This window comes from Mercenaria mercenaria, chromosome 13 (genome assembly GCF_021730395.1).
Source record: "Mercenaria mercenaria strain notata chromosome 13, MADL_Memer_1, whole genome shotgun sequence".
In the NCBI taxonomy this organism is placed as follows: domain Eukaryota; kingdom Metazoa; phylum Mollusca; class Bivalvia; order Venerida; family Veneridae; genus Mercenaria; species Mercenaria mercenaria.
The window spans coordinates 78,447,412-78,474,908 of NC_069373.1; the positions used below are offsets into that span (position 1 = coordinate 78,447,412).

At 36.2% G+C, this 27,497-nt stretch overlaps 1 protein-coding gene across 2 annotated transcripts; it reads right to left on the reverse strand.

Moving 5' to 3' along the window:
* On the reverse strand, positions 1 to 27,497 carry LOC123529158 (host cell factor 1-like). 2 transcript variants are annotated; one of them, XM_053522405.1, is made up of 25 exons: positions 27,303 to 27,497; positions 26,748 to 26,969; positions 25,753 to 25,840; positions 22,109 to 22,317; positions 21,506 to 21,697; positions 20,657 to 20,802; positions 20,289 to 20,322; positions 19,519 to 19,791; positions 19,170 to 19,235; positions 17,146 to 17,291; positions 15,942 to 16,122; positions 13,905 to 14,119; positions 13,155 to 13,325; positions 12,409 to 12,682; positions 11,530 to 11,652; positions 9,679 to 10,910; positions 9,140 to 9,323; positions 8,205 to 8,290; positions 6,401 to 6,647; positions 5,567 to 5,652; positions 4,924 to 5,070; positions 3,946 to 4,134; positions 3,300 to 3,600; positions 2,880 to 2,949; positions 1 to 1,992 (listed from the first exon to the last, which is right to left on the reverse strand). In XM_053522405.1, exons 1-25 carry the CDS (start codon positions 27,460 to 27,462, stop codon positions 1,932 to 1,934), a joined length of 5,103 nt encoding a protein of 1,700 aa, XP_053378380.1. In that variant the 5' UTR covers positions 27,463 to 27,497; the 3' UTR covers positions 1 to 1,931. The 2 variants fall into 2 exon arrangements, with proteins under 2 accessions (XP_053378380.1, XP_053378381.1); XM_053522406.1 differs by lacking the exon at positions 19,170 to 19,235.

Consider the following 27,497-nt stretch of genomic DNA (forward strand, 5'->3'; position numbering starts at 1 on the left):
GAAAAATAAAGCATTTATGAACATGAAAGTATGTACAACAAATGATGCAATATGTACATAAATTATGACACAGTAATGCAACATGTACATTTATGTAAATTATGACACAAGTGCAACTTAAAACCAATGTATTGCTGTTTTAAAACAAAAACAAAATCCTGAAAAACATGCAAATCATTATAATACAATAACAAAGACAAAAAAGCAACAACTTTAATACAGTATTTGCTGTAAAACTGATGTTTGTTTTGCATTTATTTAAGGTAAAGGACCTGTATTGATATTTTGGTATTTTTTCAATTGTTTACGCTTTCTCCGTACGTGACTAAAGCATTCTCTAACTGTAACGAAACAATCACACTTACGCACTACATTTACGATCAAAGAATGACAAAAGAGCCAACAAGAATACAAAATCGCACAGGAACTTTCAACCGCCATTATGGGTCTACTACCTTAGCATATTTCACTAACTGTAACCTATTGTATAAAACATCAGCATTCCAGTGTAATTTTTCCTTGTTTTATTAATAAAATATTTAACAAATTTAATCCAGAGGTAAATGTTTGTGACAAAAACACTACCTGATGACAAAAACCTTTGCAGCAATAGAATGTGATTATACTAGTATCATTAACTTCAAAGAACACGATGACATCTTTATACCAACAATTTTAAGTGTAGGATGGATAATATTTGCAATTTTTTTATAATATACTCTCCTACTGTAAGCTATTGATAAAATATATAGCCTATCACATCCAAAAGCTTTTTCTGACGGCAACATTTTACATTTGAAACATACAGATTTATGTGTAGCGAGCGATTCGGTTTAAGTTACACGACAGTTTTAGCAGATGCTAATTGTTCTGTAAAGGTTTTACTATACATAATGTATGCACCCTGGAAATTGTAACTTCTTTATACTCTTAAAAAAACTTACATTAAAGATATTTTTCCCTTCTATTTACATAAGTGATTGCAATATTTCAACTTCCACACATGAAAAATTGTTTGGCATATGATTTTATGACATGAAAACAAAATGAGATAAAAGTGAATTACCTAAAAACATAATGTTTATATTCATGGAATATGAATGAGATCAGTTGGAAAAAAAAATCATACAAGTATCTCTTTATAAATCGAGAGTGAAACAGAAATCTGACGAGTTGTTTAAGTTCAATGAGAAACAACACTTCTACGTTCAGCTCTCAAGCCATTAACAACAAAACAACATACATTTTAATCAACAATTAAAGCCATAAGTACAATCAATAACAACAAAACAATTTCATCTGAAGGAAATATTCAAGAACAACTATCAAACTAAGACAAAACATGGTATTTCAGACGGAATATAAAATGAGATTTTATGTCAAATTTTACTACTGCAGTTTGAAGAGAAGATATATGAATGATTTTATATCTGGAAGATGTTGCTCATAAATATATTTGAACTGACAATTTAATATTGAGAATTTCTTCAGAAACGCATTGTTATAATAGGTTAAATATAACAAAAAGCTGCCTTTGATGCGAGACATTTCTTACTCTTTAACATTAACATAGATTTTAAAACAAAAAGATAATATCAGCCCTTAAAAAAATCATGGCAATACCTACAGGCATAATAAACAGTAAATAAAATTATCTCTTAAAGGTTAAATTATTTTGTATGACAGGTAACTTATTCTATTGCCGTGCGTTAGAGGATAAAGATATCATTTTGTATTTTCAGTCCTTTTGGTCCCTCCTTTGAGTTACTTTTTATCATTTTATAACATAGCCTATTCTAAATGTTTACAGGCACGGCAAGAAGAATTCCTATTAAGTTTACTAGAAAATCATGATTCATAGACTGGTTCTCTTTCTCAAAATCACAAGACTGGTTTCTATTTTAAGTTGGTATCTAGACTGGTTGTAGTGGTTACATGCCAGCCTCATCATCAGTTTTTATCTTCTTCATCTGAATAGCTTGCAGCTGTGATCTGTAAAATACAATATACGTTGGTTTCTATCACATGTGTTGATTCAATTTTGAGCTTTACCATTAGAAAATTAGGTCCTCACTATATTAAATTCTTTTTTTTTTGTAAATTTTAGTGTCTCATTTTCATTCCCCCTCCACCCTCTCAAAAAATGCCAATTATGTTAATATTTTTTGTGTGAATGATGTCAGATCGCACTGACTAGAGGACAAAGAGAAATGACTTCACGTTGTCTTCATTCAAACTGTCAGAGAGAATATATGCCTCAGCCAGTGACTGAACTCATAGGCTCAAAATTCAAGCCACCACTCCTCAAAGTAAAAATTACTAAAGTAAGTGAGTTGGGTTTTACGGCAAATCGACACAAAATGGTCATATATCGCCGAAAAAATTACTAAAATTAGGATGAGAGTCCTGTGGGTGCTTTAACACCTGGCACACTTAGGAACCAGGAAAGCTTCTGGAATTGAAACATATTCCATATTTTGCACTTTATTCTTACTAAAACTATTAACAGTCTATCAGCTTGGGTTTAGCGTCTATTTCAACATTTTTTTCAGTCATATAAACAACTGTATCTGCTTGTTGCAGTAAGCACAATGCCCAACTTAACACTGTGCTTACTGAAACACTATAAGCAGGAGATTGATAAGATACCCTCTGCTCCTCCTCCCACACCCAGCCCCCACTCGTTAGGTCACAAACTGACACCAGATTGACGGATCCTAGAACTATCTTCTTAATGTTGAGTGCCAAGCTAAGAAATTACCAGTACTATTTTCGTGTCTTAGGTGGTATGACATAACCAGGGCTACACTTAGTTAGCACACTACAACTATGTTACCATGGCGATTGTAAGCTATGTAAATTATAAAAGAAGAACTTACGCATCAACAGTCCTCTTCACAGGTAATTTGTTTGTTGCTGCAGCTGCTGCTGCGGCTCCTTGAGCTGCATCTGAAAACACCGACATAAACATATAGTAATGTTATGGGTAAAAACCTTCTGTTGTTTCCTTTAGCTTGATTTATGCCATTTCAAAACACCTTTTCAGTTAAATAAGGCTTACAGTTAGCAAGCAAAAATAGATCATGACTGACCAATGATATACTATAAGTTTCATGAACAATCATAATTTTATGTTCTGTGCCAGCCAAATTTATATATTCATAATTTTATGCACAGCATCAAAGGTGTAGCAAGATTTCATCAATCAAAATCAGATAAATTCAAAGGAATTTCACATAAATCAGAAGCAGCTGAGTTTGCTTTTTCTGAAAAACAAAAAAGGTAAATGTGTAACATACCTTGAAGCCACCTGACTTGCGTTGCCGGTCCATATCCTTTCTCGTTACGTGCAGCGATACGGAATATAATTGCTGGTTTTGTTGTATAGTCTATATGAGCACTGGCTAAACTATTTGAATTAACAACACATGATGCACTAGGTCCACAAAATACTCGTACAAAAGCAAGTTGAGCAGCACCACCTGGCTTCTGTTCGGCTTGCTGAGCTGCATTACGTACAGCAAGATATACAGAATATTCTGTGATTTTGCCTGCAGTATTCTGAGGGGGCTCCCAAGAAAGATGTGCCCCATCTGCACTCTGTTTCGAAAGAAAAATGAAATGAAGCATGTTGAAAAATATCTTTTTTTAAGGGGAAACTTACTGAATGCTTAATTCTCTTTCTACCAGTATATCTCAAAAAAATCCAATTTCTTACTACCAGTAAATTTAAATATGGAAAATTGCAATGTAAATTATAATTTTCAAATACAATGAAAAATTGTCTTTACTGCCATTCTTCAAGTCCTTCATATGACATGTTAAAACCAGCATTGCATAAATGCTGTAATATAAATCAAGTTTAAGCCATCAAGGACCATACTGCTGCTGGTAACAATCTTTTTTTCAGCACTGTTAAAAGTCCAGCAAATCTTCTTTACTTACTTTACTGATTTTAATGGCCGATGGTGCACCTGGATATCCAGGTAGACAAGTCTTGAATGCTGAAATTTCACTCCATGGCCCTCTCCCGCAGGCGTTGATACCAGCAACACGGAATTTATACGCTGTTCCAGGTAACAACTCTTGTCTCTTCAATACACTGTGATCTTGTATTGATACCACATCTATATCCTGTTGATGAAAAATATTTAAATTTCAGAGATTGTTGTCTGATGTCTTAACATATGAAAATAGTTTCTTTAAACAGTTTTGTTAAGATTTCTCCTGATGTTTTCACAAATCTTCATCCCTAATATACATAACCAGCAAGTTCTGCCATCCAAACTTATCTCAGAAAACTGCTTTACTAGTCTGCTTCATGAGAACCAACAAGAAGAGTGCAGTAAGATAATGCATCGGAAGTTCTTTGTACTTCACCTCTGCTGTTTTTGTTTTGGTTTAAGTTTCATGCCATTTTTTCAACAGTATTTCATTTATGTAAAATTGGGCAGTTAACCTAACCAGCATTCCTGACTTTTGTACCAGTACTAACCTGTTCTCTGCAAGTAATTACAAACATTCCCACTTGAAAGTGAGGCGGAGGGCAAAGTGATTTTTTTCTGATTTTTCAAAATTACTTGAGGCTTTCTGTAGGGGAAAATAGAATACGATAATTCCCAGAAAGAGAAAATCCAAATTTCAAACTTAGGCACTGGAAATTCACAACAGACACAGTAATACAATGTAGTTTGTTAACAGAGCATTCAACATAACTGAAATACTGTTGAAATATAGTGTCATACTAAGCAAACAAAACACTTCCTAAGACTAAGTATAAGGCACAATAAATCAAGACTCTAATGGGGCTTAAACATGCAATCTGTAGAGTGAACAGTTAAGACTTTTCCTATTTCTTCACTATAGCACTTTTGTTTAAATGCGTTGGCTTGTGACAATACAGCAGTAAGTACTGGTTCATACCTTTTTTTCAGCTATATCTCCCTGTCCTCCCTCGGCCGGAAGATGGTAGTATGACACAAGACAGGACGTTCCTTTTATGATACCAACGTCATACCACATGTTCCCTTCTTTTTTTGGTGTAGACACTGTAGTTAGCACCCTAGTCTCCTGAGGCAGAAAAAAGCGTTTTCGGTCATTTAAGCTATACATACAAGCATTAAAAAATCTGTCATATGAATCTTCAAGGAACTGTTTGTGGCCAAATTTCCTAGTGATATAGTAGTGTACAGCATCTGCTTTTATTAATATAGAAACAACATTTCTTTCTTAAGTATCTCTAAATATATATTTGCATAGATAGCTAGGCTTTTTCCTTTTTTTCTCTGAAAAGTACTATTTAAAGCAATTGTCTCTTTATGGTATATTCTAGACAGCTTAAAGAAAATGGCCGCTTTAACAAACTTTTCCATTAGCAATATATTATCATTTTTTTAAAAGCATAGAGTCCATTTTTAGACGAACTTCAATAAATAAACTTAAGAAGAGTAATCTGACAAAATTTTGCCAAATAATGCCAGAAGAATACCTACAATTTTAGATTATTTAGCAAGTAATCATGTAGAATATTAAACAATATAGATAAGTATTGTAAAGTTTAATGTACTTGTGTAGGTCTGATTGGTTCATGTTTAACACTGGTTACAGCACCAGCAGAGGAAGCAGCTGCCATGGCCAGTGTCGCTAGAGGATCTGAAATACATACAAACATACATACATAACACTCTTTATCATCATTTGCCATCATTCTGATATTTTACTGTAGAGTATAATAATCTTTCTCTAGCTGAAGTTGCCAATGGAAATACCTGGCTCGCGGGTAAATGTTTAGATGGCAATGAGGCTCTGCCAAGTTACCGCAAAAGTGTTACCCGAGAGCCAGATATTTCCATCACCACCTTCAACTAGTGATAGTTTCTTTTTCTTACATGCCATATTCTTTAATAAATAGGAGAAATGAAGTAGCAAATGCTTTTCTTTTTAGCACTATTTTATTATAGCAGCGTATGAATTTACGCCTTCGGCAGGCCACGAGTCATCTTAAACCTCTGGGTGCAAGATGAGATTTTCTAGCAGTGGCAAAAACATGGGAAAATCCTGTCTGGCATGAAAGAATGAATCTTCTATGTCACTGATTATGAGGGACCATATTCAAACTGTAAATAAATTGTGTTTATCTCTATGTAAAACTAATGAAAGTACATTTAGTCTAGTTATTATTCCCAGTGTGTTCCAGATTCCTTAAAACAGAATGAAAAAAATATATATAATTTGAGTGTCAAACTTTAAATTCTGAATAAGCTTCTTACTCTCATTAAATTCACAAATCTGTTACTCTTTTGTAAACAGAAACAGAAGTACATATCAACTCCCTAGTTTACATGAGCTGGGAAGCTTAGACATTGGACAATACTGCTTATATGTAAGAACTCATGCATACCTTGACCAGAATCTGAAGCCTGACTAATCAGTCCCAGGTCTACTGGCTCAGACTTTGGCAGGAGAAGGTCCTCTGGTTTTAGGTCTGTACCTGAAGTGTCCTGACCAGAGTTTGGTGTTGCGAATATTTGGTCAGGTAGAGAGACAGACTGACCGAGCAGACCACTGCTAGTAGACGTGTCAAGCTGAACCGGCATACCGTTGTGCAGTCCAGTAACTGGGTCTATACTCTGTTCACTCTCGGGTGGCTAAATAAAATATTGAGAAAAATCAACTAACAAGAAAATACATATTCAATAATATTTTATCACATCTAAAACTTTACTTACATCCCTTAGCTGTTTCTTTTTGTCTGTTGAACTGAACTAACTAGAGTTGTCACAGGTGTGATGAATTATACCCCCACAATATGGCCTTGTCACAGAACTAAGCCAATGTCAAAGCCAACCTTGCTTGACCTTTGACCTACTGACCACAAAATCAATAGAGGTCGTCTGCTAGTCATGATCAACCTCCCTATGAAGTTTCAAGATCCTCCGCCCAAGCGTTCTCAAGTGATTGTCCGTAAAAGGTTTAAATGACCTTTGGAACTCAAAATCAATATGGGTCATCTGCTTGACATGACCAACCTCCAGATTAAGTTTCCTGATCCTAGTCCCAAGCATTCTCAAGTTATTGTCCGAAAACTGTTTAAATGTTCCGGGTCACTGAGACCTTGACCTGTGACCTACTGACCCCAAAGTTTATGATACTAGGCCCAAGTGTTCTCAAGTTATCATCCGGAAACCATTTAACTGTTCCCAGTCACTGTGACCTTGACCTTTGACCTACAGACCTCAAAGTCGAACTTGACCTGCATTTCAGGATGTTACATCTGTGTACCAAAATCTATGATCCTAGGCCCAAGCGTTCTCAAGTTATCATCCGGAACCATTTAACTGTTCAGAGTCCCTGTGACCTTGGCCTTTTACCGTGACCTTTGACCGACAGACCTCAAAGTTGAACTTGACCTGCCTTTCAGGATGTTACACCTGTGTACCAAAATTTATGATCCTAGGCCAAAGCGTTCTCAAGTTATCATCCGGAAACCGTTTAACTGTTCAGGGTCACTGTGACCTTGACCTTTGACCAACTGACCCCAAATTCGAACCTGACCTGTATTTTCTAATGTTACACCTGTGTACCAAACATTATTTAAATTGGTCAAGCCGTTCTTGAGTTATCATCCGGAAACCATGCAAAACCAACGGACTGACCGACCGACCGCCAAGCTCACTCCTATATACCCCCCAGACTTCGTTTTGTCGGGGTATAATAAAATTCTAAGTATGATAATTTAGGATAATCAAGCAACATATGAAACGCAGTATCAACATAACGGTTCCAATGAAATAATCTCTTACACAATATAAGCATACTGATCGAAAAGCCATGAAATAATCTCTGGTTAAATATCGGCATAATAGTCGAAAAACAAGAAATAAACTCTCATTATAAACCTACTGCTTGAAAAGCCATGAAATAAACTCTTGTACAAAACAAACATACTTATCCAAAAGCCACAAAATAATCTAGAGACAAATTAAAGCTACTGATCGAAAAGCAATCAGTAGACTTGACCGCTAAATGAAAATTTATACCAAATCATTAAGGGTATCTACAGATTTTATCAATTGTGGAACATAAAATACGTATGTCCAGAAAATAGTTCTTTAGTAAAACATTAATTTTAGTGTGTTATTCTGCAACAGTTTTGAGTAGAAACATACAGGCTTTGTACCAGTGTTTACAGTGAGATTACTTACCTGCTCTGCTTGTTCAGACTGGGCCTGCTGGGCCTCGCCTGTTTCCATTGGTTCTTCTTTTACCTCTGCTGGGGCCTCGGTACCCTCTGTAAAACCAGATTACAAAACATCACGTTTAAATATATCCTCAAACTGACATAACAAATATATCTGTGTATATACAATATTTTTGTGTAAATGCAAGGACTTTGGCAGTATGAATCCATGTACTGTTTTATATATATGCATCATTTTAAATCTACATCAACTTGACCAGAGCAAAATTGTTTATGAACATTTTTTCAAAAAGCTAAAGGTAGCTAAATTTTTATCTTTTTGGTTTATACTTATTTACTTTGTTGGTTTGACATTACACTGACACAATTAGAGATCAAGAGGCAAGTTTCCCACTTCTGATGGTGAAGGGACCCGAAGTGCTCTCTGTGCATGTCCAGGCATAAGTTGGCACCTTGGTAGAACCACTAGCTTTCTGCAAGCATGAGGTTTCTAACTCCCAGTGGTGATTGGCAAGTGATTTGAAATCAGCAACCTAAAACCCAGCAACAGAGGTCCTTTCTGGTTTATTTGTTTGTTTGTTTTGGGTTTTACGCCGTTTTTCAACAGTATTTCAGTCATGTAACGGTGGGCAGTTAACCTAACCAGTGTTCCTGGATTCTGTACCAGTAAAATCCTGTTCTCTGCAAGTAACTGCCAACTTCCCCAAATGAATCAGAGGTGGAGGACTAATGATTTCAGACACAATGTCGTTTATCAAATAGTCACGGAGAACATATGCCCCGCCCGAGGATCGAACTCGCAACCCCGCGATCCGCAGACCAACGCCCTACCTACTGAGCTAAGCTGGCAGGTCCTTTCTGGTTTATAACATATATATATAGTTTGAACAGTATGAGTACAAAGCTCTGTCTAAACTGTTGTGAAGGTTTCAAAGTTACCTGCTAACTGCTGTAGATCTCCGTCGTCTGCTGTGGTCATCATTGCATCAGCATCATCTGCAACAGCTGTTGTTGATGCCTCTCCACCAGTCAGCATATCTCCTGCAGAAATGGCGTCACCAGCAGCAAGTGCATCTCCCACTGGTTCAGCTTCCCCAGTAACCAATGCATCTCCTGTTTCAAGCTGAAAGTAAACAATTATTATATTAGTTGAAAGCAGGGAGCAATTAATTCAAGACCAAATGAAAATTTTCTATGTATCACCTTGCAGATTGGTAAATGTACAAAAGATACATGCACACATATTTTACAGCAACTTCTTCAGGCAAACATTATATCAGAAGTAAAACCATTTTAAAATCAACTGTGCAGAATAATTTTTAAATTACTCAAACATTATACTTTTTGAATATAACAATGCACAAGCATGCATTACACTGGTAAAATGTCATAATCATTACCAAAGCAAACACTTTGAATTCAATTAAATTGAAAAAAATTCTTTGAGTCATTTATAAGGTATGACAGTTCAAAAATACCTGTGTCAGTGGAAGAGCTTCGGATTCCTCTTGTCCCTCAGCAACAGCACCTTCAGCTTCCTGTGATGTTGTTGCCTCTTGATTATCAGTTTCTGTAGCTGTAACATTTTCTTGGTTTTCTTCCACATTTCCTTCAGTTTCTTGTGGGGGAGGTGTTCCACAGTGAATTCCATCAGAGCAAGTTCCGTTATTCTCCTGAGGGGGTGGTGTTTCGCAGTGGATTCCATCAGAGCAAGTTCCGTTATTTTCTTGAGGGGGAGGTGTTCCACAGTGGATTCCATCAGAGCAAGTTCCATTATTCCCCTGAGGGGGCGGTGTTCCGCAGTGGATTCCATCAGAGCAAGTTCCGTTATTTTCTTGAGGGGGAGGTGTTCCACAGTGGATTCCATCAGGGCAAGTTCCATTATTTTCCTGTGGGGGAGGTGTTCCACAGTGGATTCCATCTGGGCAGGTTCCATTATTTTCCTGAGGGGGAGGTGTTCCGCAGTGTATTCCATCAGGACATGTTCCATCTTTTATAGGTATAAAGTGTGTATTTTCTGATGGGGGCGGAGTTCCACAATGCATTCCATCTGTGCACTCCTGCGGTGGTGGAGTTCCACAGTGCATTCCATCAGTACATTCCTGTGGGGGTGGAGTTCCACAGTGAATACCATCTGTACACTCCTGTGGGGGCGGAGTTCCACAGTGCATTCCATCTGTACATTCCTGTGGAGGCGGGGTTCCACAGTGAATACCATCTGTACACTCCTGTGGGGGCGGGGTTCCACAGTGAATACCATCTGCACACTCCTGTGGAGGCGGAGTTCCACAGTGAATACCGTCTGTACATTCCTGTGGCGGCGGAGTTCCACAGTGAATACCATCTGTACACCCCTGTGGAGGTGGAGTTCCACAGTGAATACCATCTGTACACTCCTGTGGGGGTGGAGTTCCACAGTGAATACCATCTGTACAAGCACCATCTGCTTCATCAGTAGCAGCTGGTTCTGAGGCTTGAACCACCACTGGTGTAGTGGCAACCTGACCTTGCGGAGTTATAGTGATCTGCACTGGTTTGGAAGTTGCTTGCTGAGCAACTTGTATTGATGGGGAACCGATGTGGGTGGAGCCACCAGATATGAGAGAGACATTTGGTTGGCTGGAAGTGCCAAGGAGGGAGGAGGCTGTTGCAGTAGAAGATGAGATGAGCTGTGATGCTGGTATTGTCCTGATGATCTGGGATGCACCTCCTGAAAGTATTAGCATTCAGTTTTACTTATTACCAATATCGATTTTAATTACATTTACTGACATATGCACTCTGATTGTGAGAGACTATTGTTGATCTGAAGGTTGTGTTAATCCAATCAAATCTTCATCTTTAAAATTTGAAATCCTCCCACTAACTAGTTATTTCTGAAAGAACATTTTATGCAACCAATATTAAATGTCCCTTTTCTACAAGTTGCAAATTGGGGGAAAATAAGTTGTACAGAACATGCTGGTGCCTCTGAAATGTTCATAAACACAGATGAACATTAAGATCACAGAGTTTCCTTTTACCTGTTGTTTTTTCCATTTTACTTTTATCAATAACTCAGGCAAAAACATGACATCAGAAATTTCTGCATGGGATTAATGTTTGCTATATGTGCTAAGTGTCCCTACTTGTGAAAAGTGCTGTACTTGTTTCAAATAGTTGTTTCACAAATAGGCTTTTATCAAACATACACAAACCAACTTCAACTTCCCTAGCAATTTTTTAGCCTTACCAAAATATCTGATTAAACAGCATTATCAGCTCAATACTTTCTAGGATGTTCACGAAAAAACACTGGAGTATGTATTAAATCAAAATGATAGGGTTACCTGCTTGTGATACAACTGTGATGTTTTGTTTTCCTACACCTGCCGTCACAACTTGAGGTGACTGTACTACACCACTTAACGTCTGCTGCAGGGCTGACACGTTTATTGTCTTATGCTGACCAGCTGAAAGAAATTTTCACTAAATCACTTACAACTTAGACATTATCTTTGACCTTGTAACCTTACCAATTATCAGGAGGACACTGTACATATTCAAATACTTTACAATGTCAGAACTCATATGCCCATACTTATGAATGTTCACTAGAACAAACTCAGTCATGCTCCGTTATGTATGTTCAATTCTAAACTTTTAACTGTATCCAGAAATCGGTGCACTTTGACCCATTTTCAAGGTTTTCATTTAATTCATACACTAGATGTGTGTCAATAGGTGTCCTACTTCCTGCCATTGGTTACATGACTCTAGTTAAAATATTTTTAAGATATATGCAACACACACTTTCAAGCCCTCTATGTGGATTTTACCCCTAAGTCAAGGACCATAACTCTGGTCATACTGACTGAAATCCCAAATAGAACACTAGTTGTACAACTTAACAACATTACAATCCTCTAATGTCCCTATTTCAATTACCCGAGTTTCACAGCTCAGACCAGAGTTATGACAACATTGTATGACACATGCCCCTGAATATTATAAATCGGAAAAAAAGGGGCATAATTAAAAAGACCAGACACACTGAAAGTTAAAGAGCTGTTTTTTTAAGGAGTTGCAGACAACTGAAAGATAGACATCCAGCAATCCTAAAATCTAACCATGAGCAATATGGGCTCAGATAAGCCAAAATACAAACAAAACTTAAACATAGGCCAAAACATTTACTTGATTTCATTAACTATTTCCAGAGTATTTACCAATAGCTGAAGCTATAGAAGAACCGCCTGGTGTCACCACACTGCTTCCCTGGGGACTGACCACAATAAACTGGGTGTTACCCTGACCAGCAATCTTTGGCATGGAAGAAAGGATCTTGGTTGGAGTCTGTCCAGCAGCAGCTCCCCCTTTTGGGGCAGCGATTACGATGGTTTTGGCTCCTCCTGGTGTAGTTTGGATTCCAGCTTGTCCCGCCTTCACTGTTGATATCATAGATGACGGAATCGTTCTGATAACTGTCTTTGTTTGGGTTTGCTAAAAAGAAAAAACATTTCCTACTGATTATTTCTAAGCTAATTTTCAAGACTAAAAAGCTTCAAAAGATTTATTTATCAAAAACTAGTGCTCCAATCAGTTAAGAAACAAGTACCCCAAATTGCACAAAAAGAAGAGCACAAATAAAAAAGCTTTAGGAAAGAGTTTAAGGTAGCTACACAATTCTGAGGTACTTGTTCATTGAGGACAGATGTAGGTTCCAACACATATTTTTTTTGAAACTGCTCTTATATAGGAGTAAGGCATATTACTACTGAGATAATTTACCACAGACTGTTTTATAACACAATAAAACATGCTTATAAAATTTCATATCAGGTACCAAGGTATAAATAGGTCTGACACAGCATATGCATATTTAATTTAAAGCATATATATCATTTATTTAATCTGTAAACATTTCCATATTCAATAAAAGATAACAACTTTTTTCCTTTGGAAGTTGACATACCCCAGCAGGTCTTGCTGCCTGTGGTTGAACTGAACTAAGCCCTATAATATTTGATGGTGTCTGGCCGGTATGTCCCTGGCTTGTGATTATAGCTGTTGGTTTACCCTGCCCTGCTTGAGATGTGACAAGTTTCACTATGGTAGCTCCCTGAGGCAATGTGCCACCTTTGCTCTGAAATTACAGATTTATTTCATCATTTTGGTACAAATACAAATACAACCCGAAGCTTAATGTTTGTTTGTTGTGTTTTAAGTCAAACTATCACATTTTAAGTAGTATAACTAATTCTGAAACTGAATGGATCAACCTTCCAATCACATGCTCCAGACTACTACAGGTCTGTCAAATTCTTTTTGATCAGCTGACTCTAGCAAGGTCAGTGGCTTTATAAAAGTACATATCTATGCTTGAAGGAGCATCTCAGATTTTATTCACCCATAAAACTAAACTCCCATTATGAACTTAATCATCAAATTCCCTTTCTAGTCTTCTTTATAGTTGAGAGAAGCCAGTACTGCTTTTTTACTAACAAGTGTGAGTTTTGCCTTTGCAGTACTCTGACAAGAACCTACAAAACATGTTAACAAATACTTCAATTAACTAGATGTTTAAATGAGACCCATACGGAAGATTGCTTCGGCAAGTAGGCTGCCTCGTTAAATAAAGTCTTTATTATTATTATTAATTTGAAATGGCTGAGTAACTTCTGTACCTTCCCTTAGTATTGGGACACCCCTAAAATTTACTTACTGTTGCAACAGTCATTCCTTGTGAAGTCTTAACGAGGGTTACAATCTGTGGCTGACCGGTTCCACTACCCCCCTGGGTTACATTCCCCGCTTTATGTACTGTGATGATCTGTTTTGAGCCAGGTGTCAGCTGTGCACCGCTCGCTGCACGTATGATCGTGCTTCCAGGGGGAGCTACCCTGATAGTCTGATTGCCAGAACCAATGGTAGTTCCCGCTGAAAAAAAAAAACAACATATTTTTATATCAATGTCACATGTCATTTATTATGTAAAGAGTGTCTTCAGGCCTGTTATTTTTCATGTAATTAAACCCAAAGTCCTAAACATCATTAACTGAAAAGAAAAATCCTATCGGATGAGAAAATGAAATACACCTGAGATATTACAATATAAGGAAATGGTCCACTGACAAATCACTTTGACATTTTTTGTATCACAGACAAGTCCCCTTTGAACAGTCATACAGTAAATGATAATCAATTAAAATAAGTGTGAAGTTTTAAAGCATTTGGCAAAGAAGTTTACATGCAAAACTTTAACCTGAAATTCTAATTTAAAAGGGGCATAATTCTGACAAAAGCTAGAGTTATGTAACTTGTCCTGAGAGGTCATCTAATGATGCCAAAGATATGTATGCTGTTTGAAAGCATTTGGCCAAGTAGATTCTGAGAAACCTGCTTACATGCAAAACTTTAATCTTTGTGCCAATAAATGGCTGATTACAATAGCAGCAAAGCTCTTCTATTTGAAAAAATTCAGATAGTCAAGCTAATTTTTTTTTTAATTTAATGGCTCAATTTTGAAAAGACTGGGAAGCATTATTAAGAAATATTTTTAGCCTTCCTGAAACAATGTATATTTGCAAATGACCTTAATTACACTAAAAACAAGACCCCCATTTAAGACAAACAATTATAAACTCGTAACACAATTGTCAACCCTGTAAAACATAGGAGTATTTTTTTTTCAATTCAAATGGCACACATTCAAATTGTGTCACCCATTCTATTACAAACAACAGTCATTTTGTTAACAGGTATATCTACCAGACTATTCCAATAGACCATTCCTTATTGTGGAGCCTACTGGTTGGCGACCCAGAATTTCGGACAACCCAGAAACCCGGACAGTCACATAAATGCTTATTTCAGCGTTCATTTTGATCATTTGTTGACTAGTACACAGACGCTTGCTTTATGTGCAATATCCACTGCAACAATTACAAATCAGTAAGTAAAACTTACAAAATTGGAATATTCATATTGTTCCTAAAATGTTGTTACAGCTCTGTATGGGGGAAGTTGCATGTGCTTTCAGTGCGCATGCGCATACTTATTTTGAGGCCCCAACATTATTCAAGGGGTACTCATCTACAATCTGCTAAATGCAGACGAGAAAATTGCGTTTAAAATGATCAAATGGGTAGATAGTGCCAGGCTTAAATGAAATTTTCCAGAAGATAATGGCCATTATTTATTTCTTAAGTTATTTTAAAAAATGGAAAAGATTAATTCAATAAGCAGGGTCACGTAGAAAAATCAATCAAAGGGAGAAAACTTTTACAGTTTTACGCTTTTTTATCATTACAATCGACCCAAGAGTGATTCTACGAGACAGAAATGACGATAATTAGCGTTTTCCTACTGTCCGATTTCTGGGTCCTGCAACACGCTAAAAGTGTAAAATTTACATACCCTTTTTCAGGCCTCAGTGACTTGTTCAGTTTATTTTTAGATACAAACAAATTCACCTTTTGTGACAACGAAGAACTGAACTTGATTCAGGTAACATTTCATGGATCTTGTATTAAAAATGAAAATATGACAGCTGAAAAGGTTGTAAAATTGTCTGAATCTGGGTCGCCAACCAGTAGTTATCTAGAAAGCTCTAAATGTCAAACAATTTGAAAGAGCGTTGGCCAGAGGACTGTCAAGAAGAAGAATCAAAACAGGAAAAGTTTGTTCAATCACACAGCACTTACATTGGTTTAATAAAATCTAAAATGATTGTTTTAGACATCATATCTTAAAAGCTTACCAATTTGTCTAGAAACTGGAGTGACCTTGACACCTTGTGGTGTTACTATTGTAGGTGTGACTACTTTTATGCTGGATACCGGTGCAGTTGCTGTCTGCTGCTGGCTGGTACCCTGGATCTTCTGTGTGGCTGCCGCCGCTGCTGCCAAGGCAGCAATACCCGTCATCTGTCCACCACTTGTCTGTTCAAAGAACCACAAGAAGACAAGATTTTATCATGTGTAACTTATTACAAACACCTGCCTTACAATTTTCACTTTCAGCTAAGCTATAACTTTTACAAGTTAAATTAACAGAAACATTCTAGTAATACATTATTTACAAAGAAAATAACTGAGCCATGAGAAAACCAATATAATGGCTTTGCGACCAGCATGGATCCAGACCAGCCTGCGCATCCATGCAGTCTGGTCAGGATCCATGCTGGTTGCTTTTAAAACCTATTGGAATTGGAGAAACTGTTAGCAAACAGCATGGATCCTGACCAGACTCCGCGGATCCGTGCAGGCTGGTCTGGATCCATGCTGGTTGCAAAGCCACTATGTTGATTTTCTCATGGCACGGCTCAACTCAAAACTATTCATCATTTTCATAGCATCATTTACACTATATAAGGTATCTGACTTGTGATGAAATTCCAAATTAAGTTCGAACACTGCAATAGACAGCAAACTGAGATATTTTTGGCAGTACATGTAACTGTGTCAACTTTCCAAAATTAGACATAGAATTACATAACTCATTAAAATTGCCAGTTTGCAGTTTGTGCCATTTTCCTGTCTATATTTCAACACTAAATTTTGCTCCAGGCTAAAGTCAAATCTTAAAGGATAAATTTTATTTCAACTCATGCAATGAAACACATAATGAACGGCTTTTACAGTCCATAGTTAAAACTATGTGCCTTAAGCCCTTTGGAGGACCTTGGACAACAGTTTTACCATTATGTCCAACAAGACATTCAAAAAGTGTTTACTAGTAAACTTTAAAATACATTAAATGGCATGACCCAAAATGAATCCACATGGTTACTAAATATGTAGATTTCTGGCTACACATGTCTTCTCATATAATCATCAAAACTGAATCATGCCAAAATATCCCATAGTACTTCTGATGTATGAAAAAAAAGACATAGAGATCAAATGTATAACCCACCCCCCAAAAAACAACAATTATCAAAGAAAATGAATGTAAGAACATACAGAACCAACTGTGGTTGCCACGACCTGTCTTGTAGCCTGACCCTGCTGTGGTATACTGACAACCTGGGGTGATGCAACCCTTACAGCCCCAGGCATTGTTGTTACTGTAATAGGACCCTTCAACTGGGGACGTGTCATACTTGTCACTGAAATATCAAACCTTATCTGTTAAAAGAGTTCATTAAAGGCTTATTTTGAAATATACTTTAAACAATATACTAGATTGAAAAAGGCAACTCAATTTAAACAATTTCTTTTCTCATGAAGGAAGTTACATCTATATCAATCAATCAGGTACTTAAAAAAAATGAAATTCTGTTATCAGTATAAACTGGATTTTAAGCTATCTTGTTTATATTCATACACCCCATATATAAAACAACTTGGATAGACAGTATTCTGCTGATAAATCTGTTCATTACTGTGGATAATGATCATATGCAATTAAATACATTCTTCATTCAGGTAAAAATAGTATTATACTAGTGTTAAATCAGTCTGTCAATTAACATTTACCCTGCTAAATTTCTAAAATGGACTGGTCCATCATTCAATTTGGACAGCACCACTTGTTATTCAAAGGGTGTTTACTGAAAATTTACTGACTGAATAGCAAATAGTGCAGACCAAATAGTGCACGGACATGCAGGCTGATCTTGGTCTGCACTGGTAGAAAAGGCAAACTCACTTGCCGCCAGCAGGCTAAAGGTAAAGTACACAAATACATTTTTCTCATGCAATAATTTGTACTCTAGTTCGATTCCTATGTAAATTATTTGTCTGGCTCATGTTGAAATTAAGATTTATGTTAAATACAGACACAAATGCATGCAAAGTGCAACCAATATAACCACAAAAACCTCATCTGTCTTCATACACATGTTACACTTCTTAGTGGATGCACAACCTTTTTATTGTGATCAAGCAGTCTAAAGTTTAAACAACTTTTTTAAAGTAGGTATTTTTACAGCCTTTCACTTAAACTATAGACAATTATATGTCTATAACCATGATTTTAGAAAGTTCAAAAAATTCTAAACTTGATTTTAGTATAATCTTTATTTTTCCTACTCATTATTAAATTTTTACAGAAATAACAAAAGCGAAGTACTACATATAAACTGAAATTAAATCACAAGGGGATGAACTGTGTTAATATATTTACTGTATTACATAGATGTAACATTTGTCATATCACAATAAATTCCAATACACTGAAACAGTGTGTATTTTCATGCAAAATATGTTTAATACTGAATTTGCTATAAAAAGTACAATTTTTTTACAGTCTTTCCGCCATCCACCACTAACCAGCAACCAGCAGCAATCTTGCTGAATTGTCATGGAAAAGTGGATTTTTCATCTATAAAAATTCTGTAATCATATGATATTCCAAAGCCCAAAACATACAAAACAAATATTAAAACTAAATTAAAGGCATGCTAAGACAAAACTGTTGCTATTAACCCAGATGTAATTCAAACTTCTGAAACTAACATTCGTTTTTGTATGGTTTAGAACTCCACCCTCTATTCCTGCTTATAATGTTAGAGGAAGACCCTAGGTGCCCCTCTAGGCATTATCTGATCACAGACCTGTGGGTAGAACCACCAAACTTCCATAAGCCAGCTGGATGACTTCCTTACATGAAGAATTCTATACCCAAATTTAAGTTTCAAACTCACACCGACGTGAGAAAAATGATTCAGCAATCTTAACCATCTGATCGGCTACAGAAGCCCCTACTAATATTGAAACCATACCTATACAAACTTCTAGCCTTTCCAAGTCATGTTATATACCATATCTTTACATAAGCCCTTACATGTGACTATATGCTACATTTACAACACAAATTGCAGCCTCAGCACAAAACTCTTCAAAGCATCATTTAACAGCCACAAAATAAATAAAATATTTGAACTGTTTTGTGCTTAGGTTACAAGACATTATCATGCATCTTGTGTATATGCCCTAGGTACAATGTGCATGCTTTATACTACTTGAAGCACATTCCGAAGTACCTTTGATAGTATGAGGAGAAGTGCCGGCAGCCAGCTGTCCTGTGACTGCGCGAATCTGAGACAAGGCTGGCGCAATGAAGAAAATTAGAAGTATCAGTAGACAATCACAGAGCAGCAAGTAAAATTTTAAGAATGAAGAAGGACTTGAGTAAAATGCTAGAAATGAAAAAGTACTGTTATCCTTTTTTGAAATGAGAACAGATGTATACTTTAAATTTTTGAATGAGAAGAGGCCAAAGTATAACAGTGTTCTAAATAAATTTAAGGACTATAATATGAAGTTCCGTTTCCCAAAATCAATCCATATTCAATTCAACTTATAAAAGATAAGTAAGATATAGTGACCTACCTGTTCCAGGGTTAGCTTGTCTAATAACTTGTGCAACAGGTGTTGCCTGACCCACAGGTTGCTGGGCAGGCTGTTGTTGTGGAATAGGTAAAGCCTTGACTAGGGGGTTAGTTGTGGGTGTGCCTGTAGGGGTTGGAGTCTGGGCTGGTGGAAGATCATATTTCTGTAACTGTAGTAAGTAGGCATCTGCAGTAGGTACGGCTCCCCAGCACACCTCTAGGGCATTGGTACTGGCTCTGACCAGCTGGACACGCGACGGTGCTGGTGGCTTCTCTGTAAAAAATAAATCACAGGAATTGTTAGTGATTCAAGGCCTATCAATGGTGATGCTATAATTATATAAATGAAAATTTGTCAGATACATGAAATTCAGTTGTAACAGCTATTAGAGGATGAAAATAGTTCTCTTAATTTCAAGTATGTATTTGTTGGGTTCTAAGTTGATGTTCTGGTTATAATATATAGCATCCAGCTTTAAACTGACAGCAGAGTAAGACCCAAGGTATCCTTTTGGTCAACATTTCACACATGAATAGGCACACCAGTACAACTATCTACCTTCCACAAGCCAACCGGATGACTTTCTCACATGACAATGTGAGCAAGACTCGAACCAACACTTACCTAAACCATCTCAATGTTAAAGCACTTTGGCTTATTCAAATTTGACTTGGTTTGGCTACATTTTAATTTTAATTACAGTTATTTTGTTCATATTCAATTCTTGAAAAGTAATATTTGCCATCATTAGATGCTCATCATTTTCTTACCAGTTTCTAAGAACCATAAATCCTTGAAGCAAACCTGAAACAGATAAATAAAGATATTAATTTGGGTAAGAAAATTTCACCTTTGTGTTTGTACTAAAGTATCACTGAAATTTGTGCCAGGGAGATCACATCCTCCACTTTTAAACTATAGAGAATAACCAAGTTGCATCTGTCATGAAATAATTTTCCAATCCTACATCTTAGAAACTGTCCCTTCAAATACGAGTTATTTAATAGGCAACTAATGAAATCAAATTAGCCAGTAGAGACACAGTTTTTTTTGGAAATGTGGTATTCCACAGCTTAACAGCAACCTATATTGAAATAACTGTCTGATATAAGAGACATGTATAATTTAGTTTTCAAACCTGGTTATTCCATGCTTTCCTGTAGCCGTCTCTTCCACTCCAAATATACAATCTAGTATGTATAGCAACAGAGCAATGTCCAGCCCTGGCACGTGGTAGAGCATCCTCAAATACTTCCATTGCCAATGGTTCCCATGTCATAGAGTCTAAAATGTACACATTCCTTCTTAACTCAAAGACATTTAAACAGACATTCATTTTCAAGAAATCACATTTATATTTTTTACATACAGAGCGGTGAGTGAAAAAATGGTTTAAGTTCACACAAATAGTAAAGCTGAGAGAAATGCTTTTTTCTCCCATTGCTCTGTTTACATTTAATATACACTTACATTGAAGTAACTAATTTACTGTGAAATCATCAATTTTCATGGGGACTAATTTTTGGGGTAACATAGGGTCATCAATCAACAAAAGTGATTTCTAACAAACAAAAAACTTCTCATTCACATTAACATCAAAATCTACAAATTTATATCACCACAAGACCAACGATATCGCAAAAGTCTAAAAATTTTGTGTCCGCAAAATTAAAAGATTTGACCTACATTTTGATAGTAAGAATGTTCTGTTAGAACTTGAACTGCTTTTTGTAAGCCAGCAATATGGTTTTCTCAAATGAAGAATTCTACACATTAACTGAGGTTTCAACACACACGGGTCATCTGTGAGAGGCAAATGATTTTAAGTCAGCAAGCTTAACCACTCGTCAACGGAGGCCCCATTTTTTTTAAGCTACTGAATAGAATTTCACTCAATGAACACTAGTAATTACAAAATCATACATACTAATGTCATCAAAAAAGTTTTAGATGAATTTTACTATAACATTCTATGACTCTGTCTTACCCAAATTCAATGAAGCCAAAGTATTTGTGCATTTCCATTCTTTTTCATGAGTAGCAAATTTGACATCATCCATTACAAGTGGGACCCATCCTCCAAATACAAACATTCTGTTTCCAATAACTGTGGCTGAATGAAGACTTCTAGGCAAGGGAGGTAATCCATTTACAAGAGGTTTTGTCCAGGTCATTGAATCTGATTAAGAGATATTATTATGGTGTGAATTTTATACAACAGATTCATAAATGACATACTTTACAGAACATGAGTCATTCTATAAGGTAAAAGTAAAAGAAATTTCGCACTAGAACTTCTGTCAAGTATGCAAGAAAAAAAATGTTCTCTTTCAAAAATATGAGTCAGATAGTTTAAGAACATGACCTGTGAAATTTTATCTTCTCAAAGACAGAAATATCTCAAAGGGTTACAATTTTACTATTGTGTGCATTTCTAGTCTTTAACTAAATAAGTCCCAATTTTTACAGTAGTCAAAGAAATATATTTATTGACTTTCATTTCAATATTTTGACATTATCTGACTGTTTTAACTTTTTTTTGAAAAATATTTAGATTCAAGCAAAGTTGATTTTAATGCCATGAGATTACCAATATCTAGCTGCCAAAGGTCTCCTAGCCTGCATCCACTCATACCACCATAAATAATAAGCCTTGGTCTGCGGCCATCTTTCTCCACGTAACCTACAGCAGTGTGTGATTCTCTCGGCGGTGGTGGTTGTCCTACCATCAGCGGGTTATCCCACTGTAACTGACTGGAGTTCGGCTTCAACTCCAACACAACAAGGTCATTCAAGTACCTGAATAAAACACGTAATTTTCAGTCATTCTTTCTTCTTTAATCATTGTCAAATAACAAAATATACATAATACCTAAATAGCCCCATGTGGTTCTGGGACAATCTATGTATGAAAAAAATTGGAACCACTGCCTTACCCTTGCATGATCGTTAGAGGCGACTAATAGGGTCTTAACACTTGGTTTTGCTGTAACTCTGTGATTCCAGCAGGTATGCCAATTTTGATTCCATACCTCATGTTTTTATTTCGATGTAAATGAGATGTGAAACCAAAATTTGTAGTCCTGTTTGGCGCCATATAACCTATTCTGTGTTGGTGTGCTGTAAAACCCAAATAAATAAATAAACAATAATTATTATTATTATACCAGATTTATATAGCGCCCTTTTCATGATCAATTTCACGTTCAAAGGCGCTTTACATAGTTTAAATGCAGCCACACAGGGCGCATAATTCATCCTCTACTAGTACAGACACAGAGCGATCTGCCCAGAGGGACAGAGTGAGACAAAGCCCCCACAACAGAGAGATCAGCCTGGTTCTTTAACGTGCCCAGTGTATAGCACTGATACATGCAAGGATTGCCTGGGTTCCTGACCAGTACACCTCTAGTTGGGTGGGAAACACTGAAAAGCGTTTCTGAAAATTCCCGAGTAGCTGCCGGGGATCGAACCCCCGACCTCAGGATTGGAAGGCCAGTATGCAAACCACTGAGCTATCCGTCCACCCAATTCAGACAACTGAAAGACAAGAGGTCTCAGGTAAGTTTACACCATAATTTTAACATATTGTCCAATCAAGATAAATACATACATCTATGATAAAACAACTTTTTTTACTGCCACAACAAGAGTGGCAGACTGTCACAAAATATGCCCGTCATCGAACTTGGCCTAATTCAAGGGCCATAATCCAAGAGTGCCTGAGGCGATTTGGCTGGTTATCGAACTTGACCGAGATATTATGCCCACAAACATTGTCACCAAGTTTGGTGAAGATCGGATAAAAACTGTTTGACTTAGAGGGCGGACAAGGCTAAATTTGCAGATTTCAAGTAATTCAAGGGCCATAACTCAAGAGTGCCTGAGGCGATTTTGCTGGTTATCAATCTTGGCTGAGATATTATGCCCACTAACATTGTCACCAAGTTTGGTGAAGATCAGATGAAAACTGTTTGACTTAGAGACAATGTTGGGCAGTTAAAACCACCCCCGGTTTTAACCGCCCGGTCAATACTCCCTGAAGTGGTCAATACTGGTTTATTGGTCAATACAGGTCAATAAGTAAATACTGACTGTTAAGATATTTTGCAAAGTTAATGAACAATTTAATAATGACAGTTTAAGAGCATTTGAGGCTTGATTAAGATGAATGCATGCATTAACATTTAGTTAAAGCAACCTAATCAGTACTCCCAAATTGGTCAGAAGTGGTTAGAAGTGGTCAATTGGTTAATATCGCCAGGTTGATACTGGTCATTGAACATTTTCTGTTAGATTAGATTACAAAGATACATTATTTTTCTACAAAAAATGTGACAGTAAGTGAAACAAGAGCTGTCCGTAAGACAGCCCGCTCGACTATTCTCAGTGCTTGACTCTGAATTAGAGCTTTGTCATTAAAAAAAAATCCAAGTTAAAAAGGGATATAACTCTGTCAAAATTCAAACCAGGGTTACGGGAATTGTTTCTCCGGGTGTAGACTTTGATAGTAAATAATTAGTTTGAGTTTCAAGTCAAAAGCTTTAATAGTAACAGAGATATTTGACTTTATCAAAAATTTTAACAAAAAATTCTAAATTAAAAAGGTGTATAATTCTGTCAAAATTCAAATTGGAGTTATGGGGATTGTTTCTCCTGGTGTAGACTTTGATGGTAGACAAGTATTTTAAGTTTCAAGTCAAAAGCTCTGATAGTAACAGAGATATTTGACTTTATCAAAAACTTTAACCAAAAATTCTAAGTTAAAAAGGGACATAACTCTGTCAAAATTCAAATCAGTTATCGGGATTGTTTCTCCTAGTGTAGACTTTGATAGTAGATAATTAGTTTGAGTTTCAAGTCAAAAGCTTTAATAGTAACAGAGATATTTGACTTTATCAAAAATTTTAACAAAAAATTCTAAATTAAAAAGGGCCATAATTCTGTCAAAATTCAAATCAGAGTTACTGGGATTATTTCTCCTGGTGTAGACTTTGATGGTAGACAAGTATTTTAAGTTTCAAGTCAATAGCTTTGATAGTAACAGAGATATTTGACTTTATCAAAAACTTTAACCAACGGCAACGCCGACACAAGTATAATAGCTCTACTTTTTCTTCGAAAAGTCAAGCTAAAAACTGCTAATTTAACTGAACTTAATTTGTAGAAAGTATTTCATAAACTGTAGCAGTAAGTGTTTGGTTCACAAGTGATAAATCTATTTTTACTGGTATAAATAATTTAATGAAAAATGGACTCTTCCGTGAAGTGTTTTGTGTTTTGATAGCAATTGTCACATTGCCTAATTGACACCATCGTCTTACAATATATATGTTTCTGGCACTTATTAGCGGTCATGATCATTAATCCCACTGTATTATTCTCAATACTTGAACATGGTAACTTTATTTTAAAAATAAGTAATGCAATCAAAGTATTCAACTCACCAGTATTGACCGGTTCATGTACTGATCAGGAATATTGTGTAGGACCAAAATTTGAATTGACCAGTACTGTCCATAAGTGTAATTTACAGTAATAAAATCTTTAATTAATAAATTTAAAATAAAGGCTAAGTACTGTAAAGTGTAAGAAGATAAAAGCATAGAATAAACTAGTATTATTAGTCTAAGTATATTATCCAAAGTGGAGCCTGACCAGGACACATTGCCAATGACCAAAATTGAATCAACCAGTATTGACCACTCTACATTTTCATGAACAAAATTTTATATTATTCAAATTGCTTTATTATTTATATATTACTATTACAGCCTGTACTAATTTGTGAATGTACAGTATGTAAAAGTGTTGAATAAACCAGTATTGACCTCCCAAGAGTGACTGTAGTATTGAAATGAACAGTACTGACCGGTTTTAAAGACCTGCTCCAGTCCTACCTTTTAACCTTAAAATTGTCACTGAAAAAGCATGGAAATCCTGACTAAGAACTGTGACACCTGTCAAAAAGGAGTCTATTTTACTTTGCCAACATTGCTTAGAGTTAGAGAGCGGACATGCTTTTGGACGCCAACAACCCGCCTGCCCGCCATGGGTGTTCACATAATATGACTTTTATTGCATATTTTTGTTTCTTAGATGATTGTCCTTCAATATCCAAAGTTTGAAGAAATTCTGTTATTGGGAAAAATTTCGCCCATCTCATATACAGGGAATTCTAGCATACGCCTTTAAAACTTTATTAAGACATTTAAGAAAACCTAGGAAGCAGACCTTGGAATATTATTCTTTGGATCTTCACTGTCATTTGCTAGACCACCAAACAAGTAGACTCTGTTGCCAAGAAGAGTGAAACTGTGCCCTGCAATAGTGAAAGAATCAAAATGTGTACCGTAATAATATATTTAAAATTTGTTACAAGTTTTAATTCAATAAAGATCCCAAAACATTTGGCCTAAAAAAAATTCTTTGTTTCCGGTAAAAATTAGGGTAGTAGGTCAGAATTTTTTTTTTTATTAAGTGAGACTTTTCGGAAATTATTTTTATGTCAAACAAGAGCTGTCCCTAAGACAGCCAAGCTCGACTATTTGAGATATTGTACCAGAGGCAGGAAAATATTACCCAAAATGTTAAATATCAAGAGTTTTAAGTTCAAAAGGGGACATAATTTGACCAAAATGCAGGCCATAAAAACATTTAGGGTCTGGCCAAAAATTTAGGGTAGGTCGGGATACCGGAAACAATTTTTTTTTACGCCTTAAGTAATTTAATACATTTTACAACAGTCTCAATAAATTATAATTCCACATTCATTTTTTCTATATGCTGCCAGATTTTCTTCACAGTAAGCTTTCTAAAAAGTGCAAAATGTTAAACTTAAAACAGAGTCACACATTCCAAATTTATATCACAAAAGTTAAAATGTCACACTGAAAACACTGGAACAATTTATGCAGAAAGAACCAATAATACCATTTTCTAACCAGATAGGTAGTACCTTATATCATATAAGCTAAGACAGCATTAAAATGCAATAAAAACTTTAAACAAATGAAATTCAAAGTAAAGGGGTTTAATTCATACAAGTTAAAAACGTTTGAGATGGATATATGGACCCTTTGCCATGAGATGTTGTTGATAACAGGAGCAAAATGGTCAAGTTTAGTGAAAATGTTGGAGCAATATATATGGAAGGAAGCACTATAACTGTAAATGAAGGGGCTCTCCCCATCAGATAGCGACTCATTTCGTATTAGGACTAAAATTACCTAATCGAGGACATGGGGGTAATCCTGTTCGGGGATTTTTTGGTTTCAATCTTTTCCATTCCCATCGACTTGCTTGAAGTTCATACAGCTCATTTGAATATTTTCCATACTCAACCATTCCACCAAAGACAAGAATTCTGGTGCCATCACAAACAAAGCCATAAGCTGCACAACCAGGTGGTATATCTCCACGCACAGCTGGTACAAACCACTGATTTGTTGCTGTAAAAATATTCAAAAATGAAAAATAATTTACCAAACTGCATTTTTTTGCAATCAAACCGTTGATTACGAAAATATTGTGCACGAATAGCCAACGTGAACGAATCTTCGTACTCAGCGCCATATTGAATTTCCAAATAACAACATAAAATAAAAGACTTGTAAAATTCTTTGAGACATACATATAAAACTATCAAAATTTTAATTTAACATCGACTTTATTCTATTTAGTACAGATTTTTTGTTTAATGTAGCTGGAATTAACATCACAGCAATCGGCAAGAGCGCGGCCATCTTGAATACTCTTCACCGATAGCTAAAAACTTAACTTGCCAGTATTGTAAACGTGAAGCTCATCGACGATACCCTCATTGCCACCACCAAATACAACCATCAAATCTTTGATTGCAACTGCTCTGTGACCATGTCGAGGTCTTGGTCCTGGACCAGAAGTGTTTGTAACCCGCTTCCATTTCAAGATGGGAGCGGCCATTTTCGCGTCTTCCCAGAGTTCTGTGCAAATGCCCG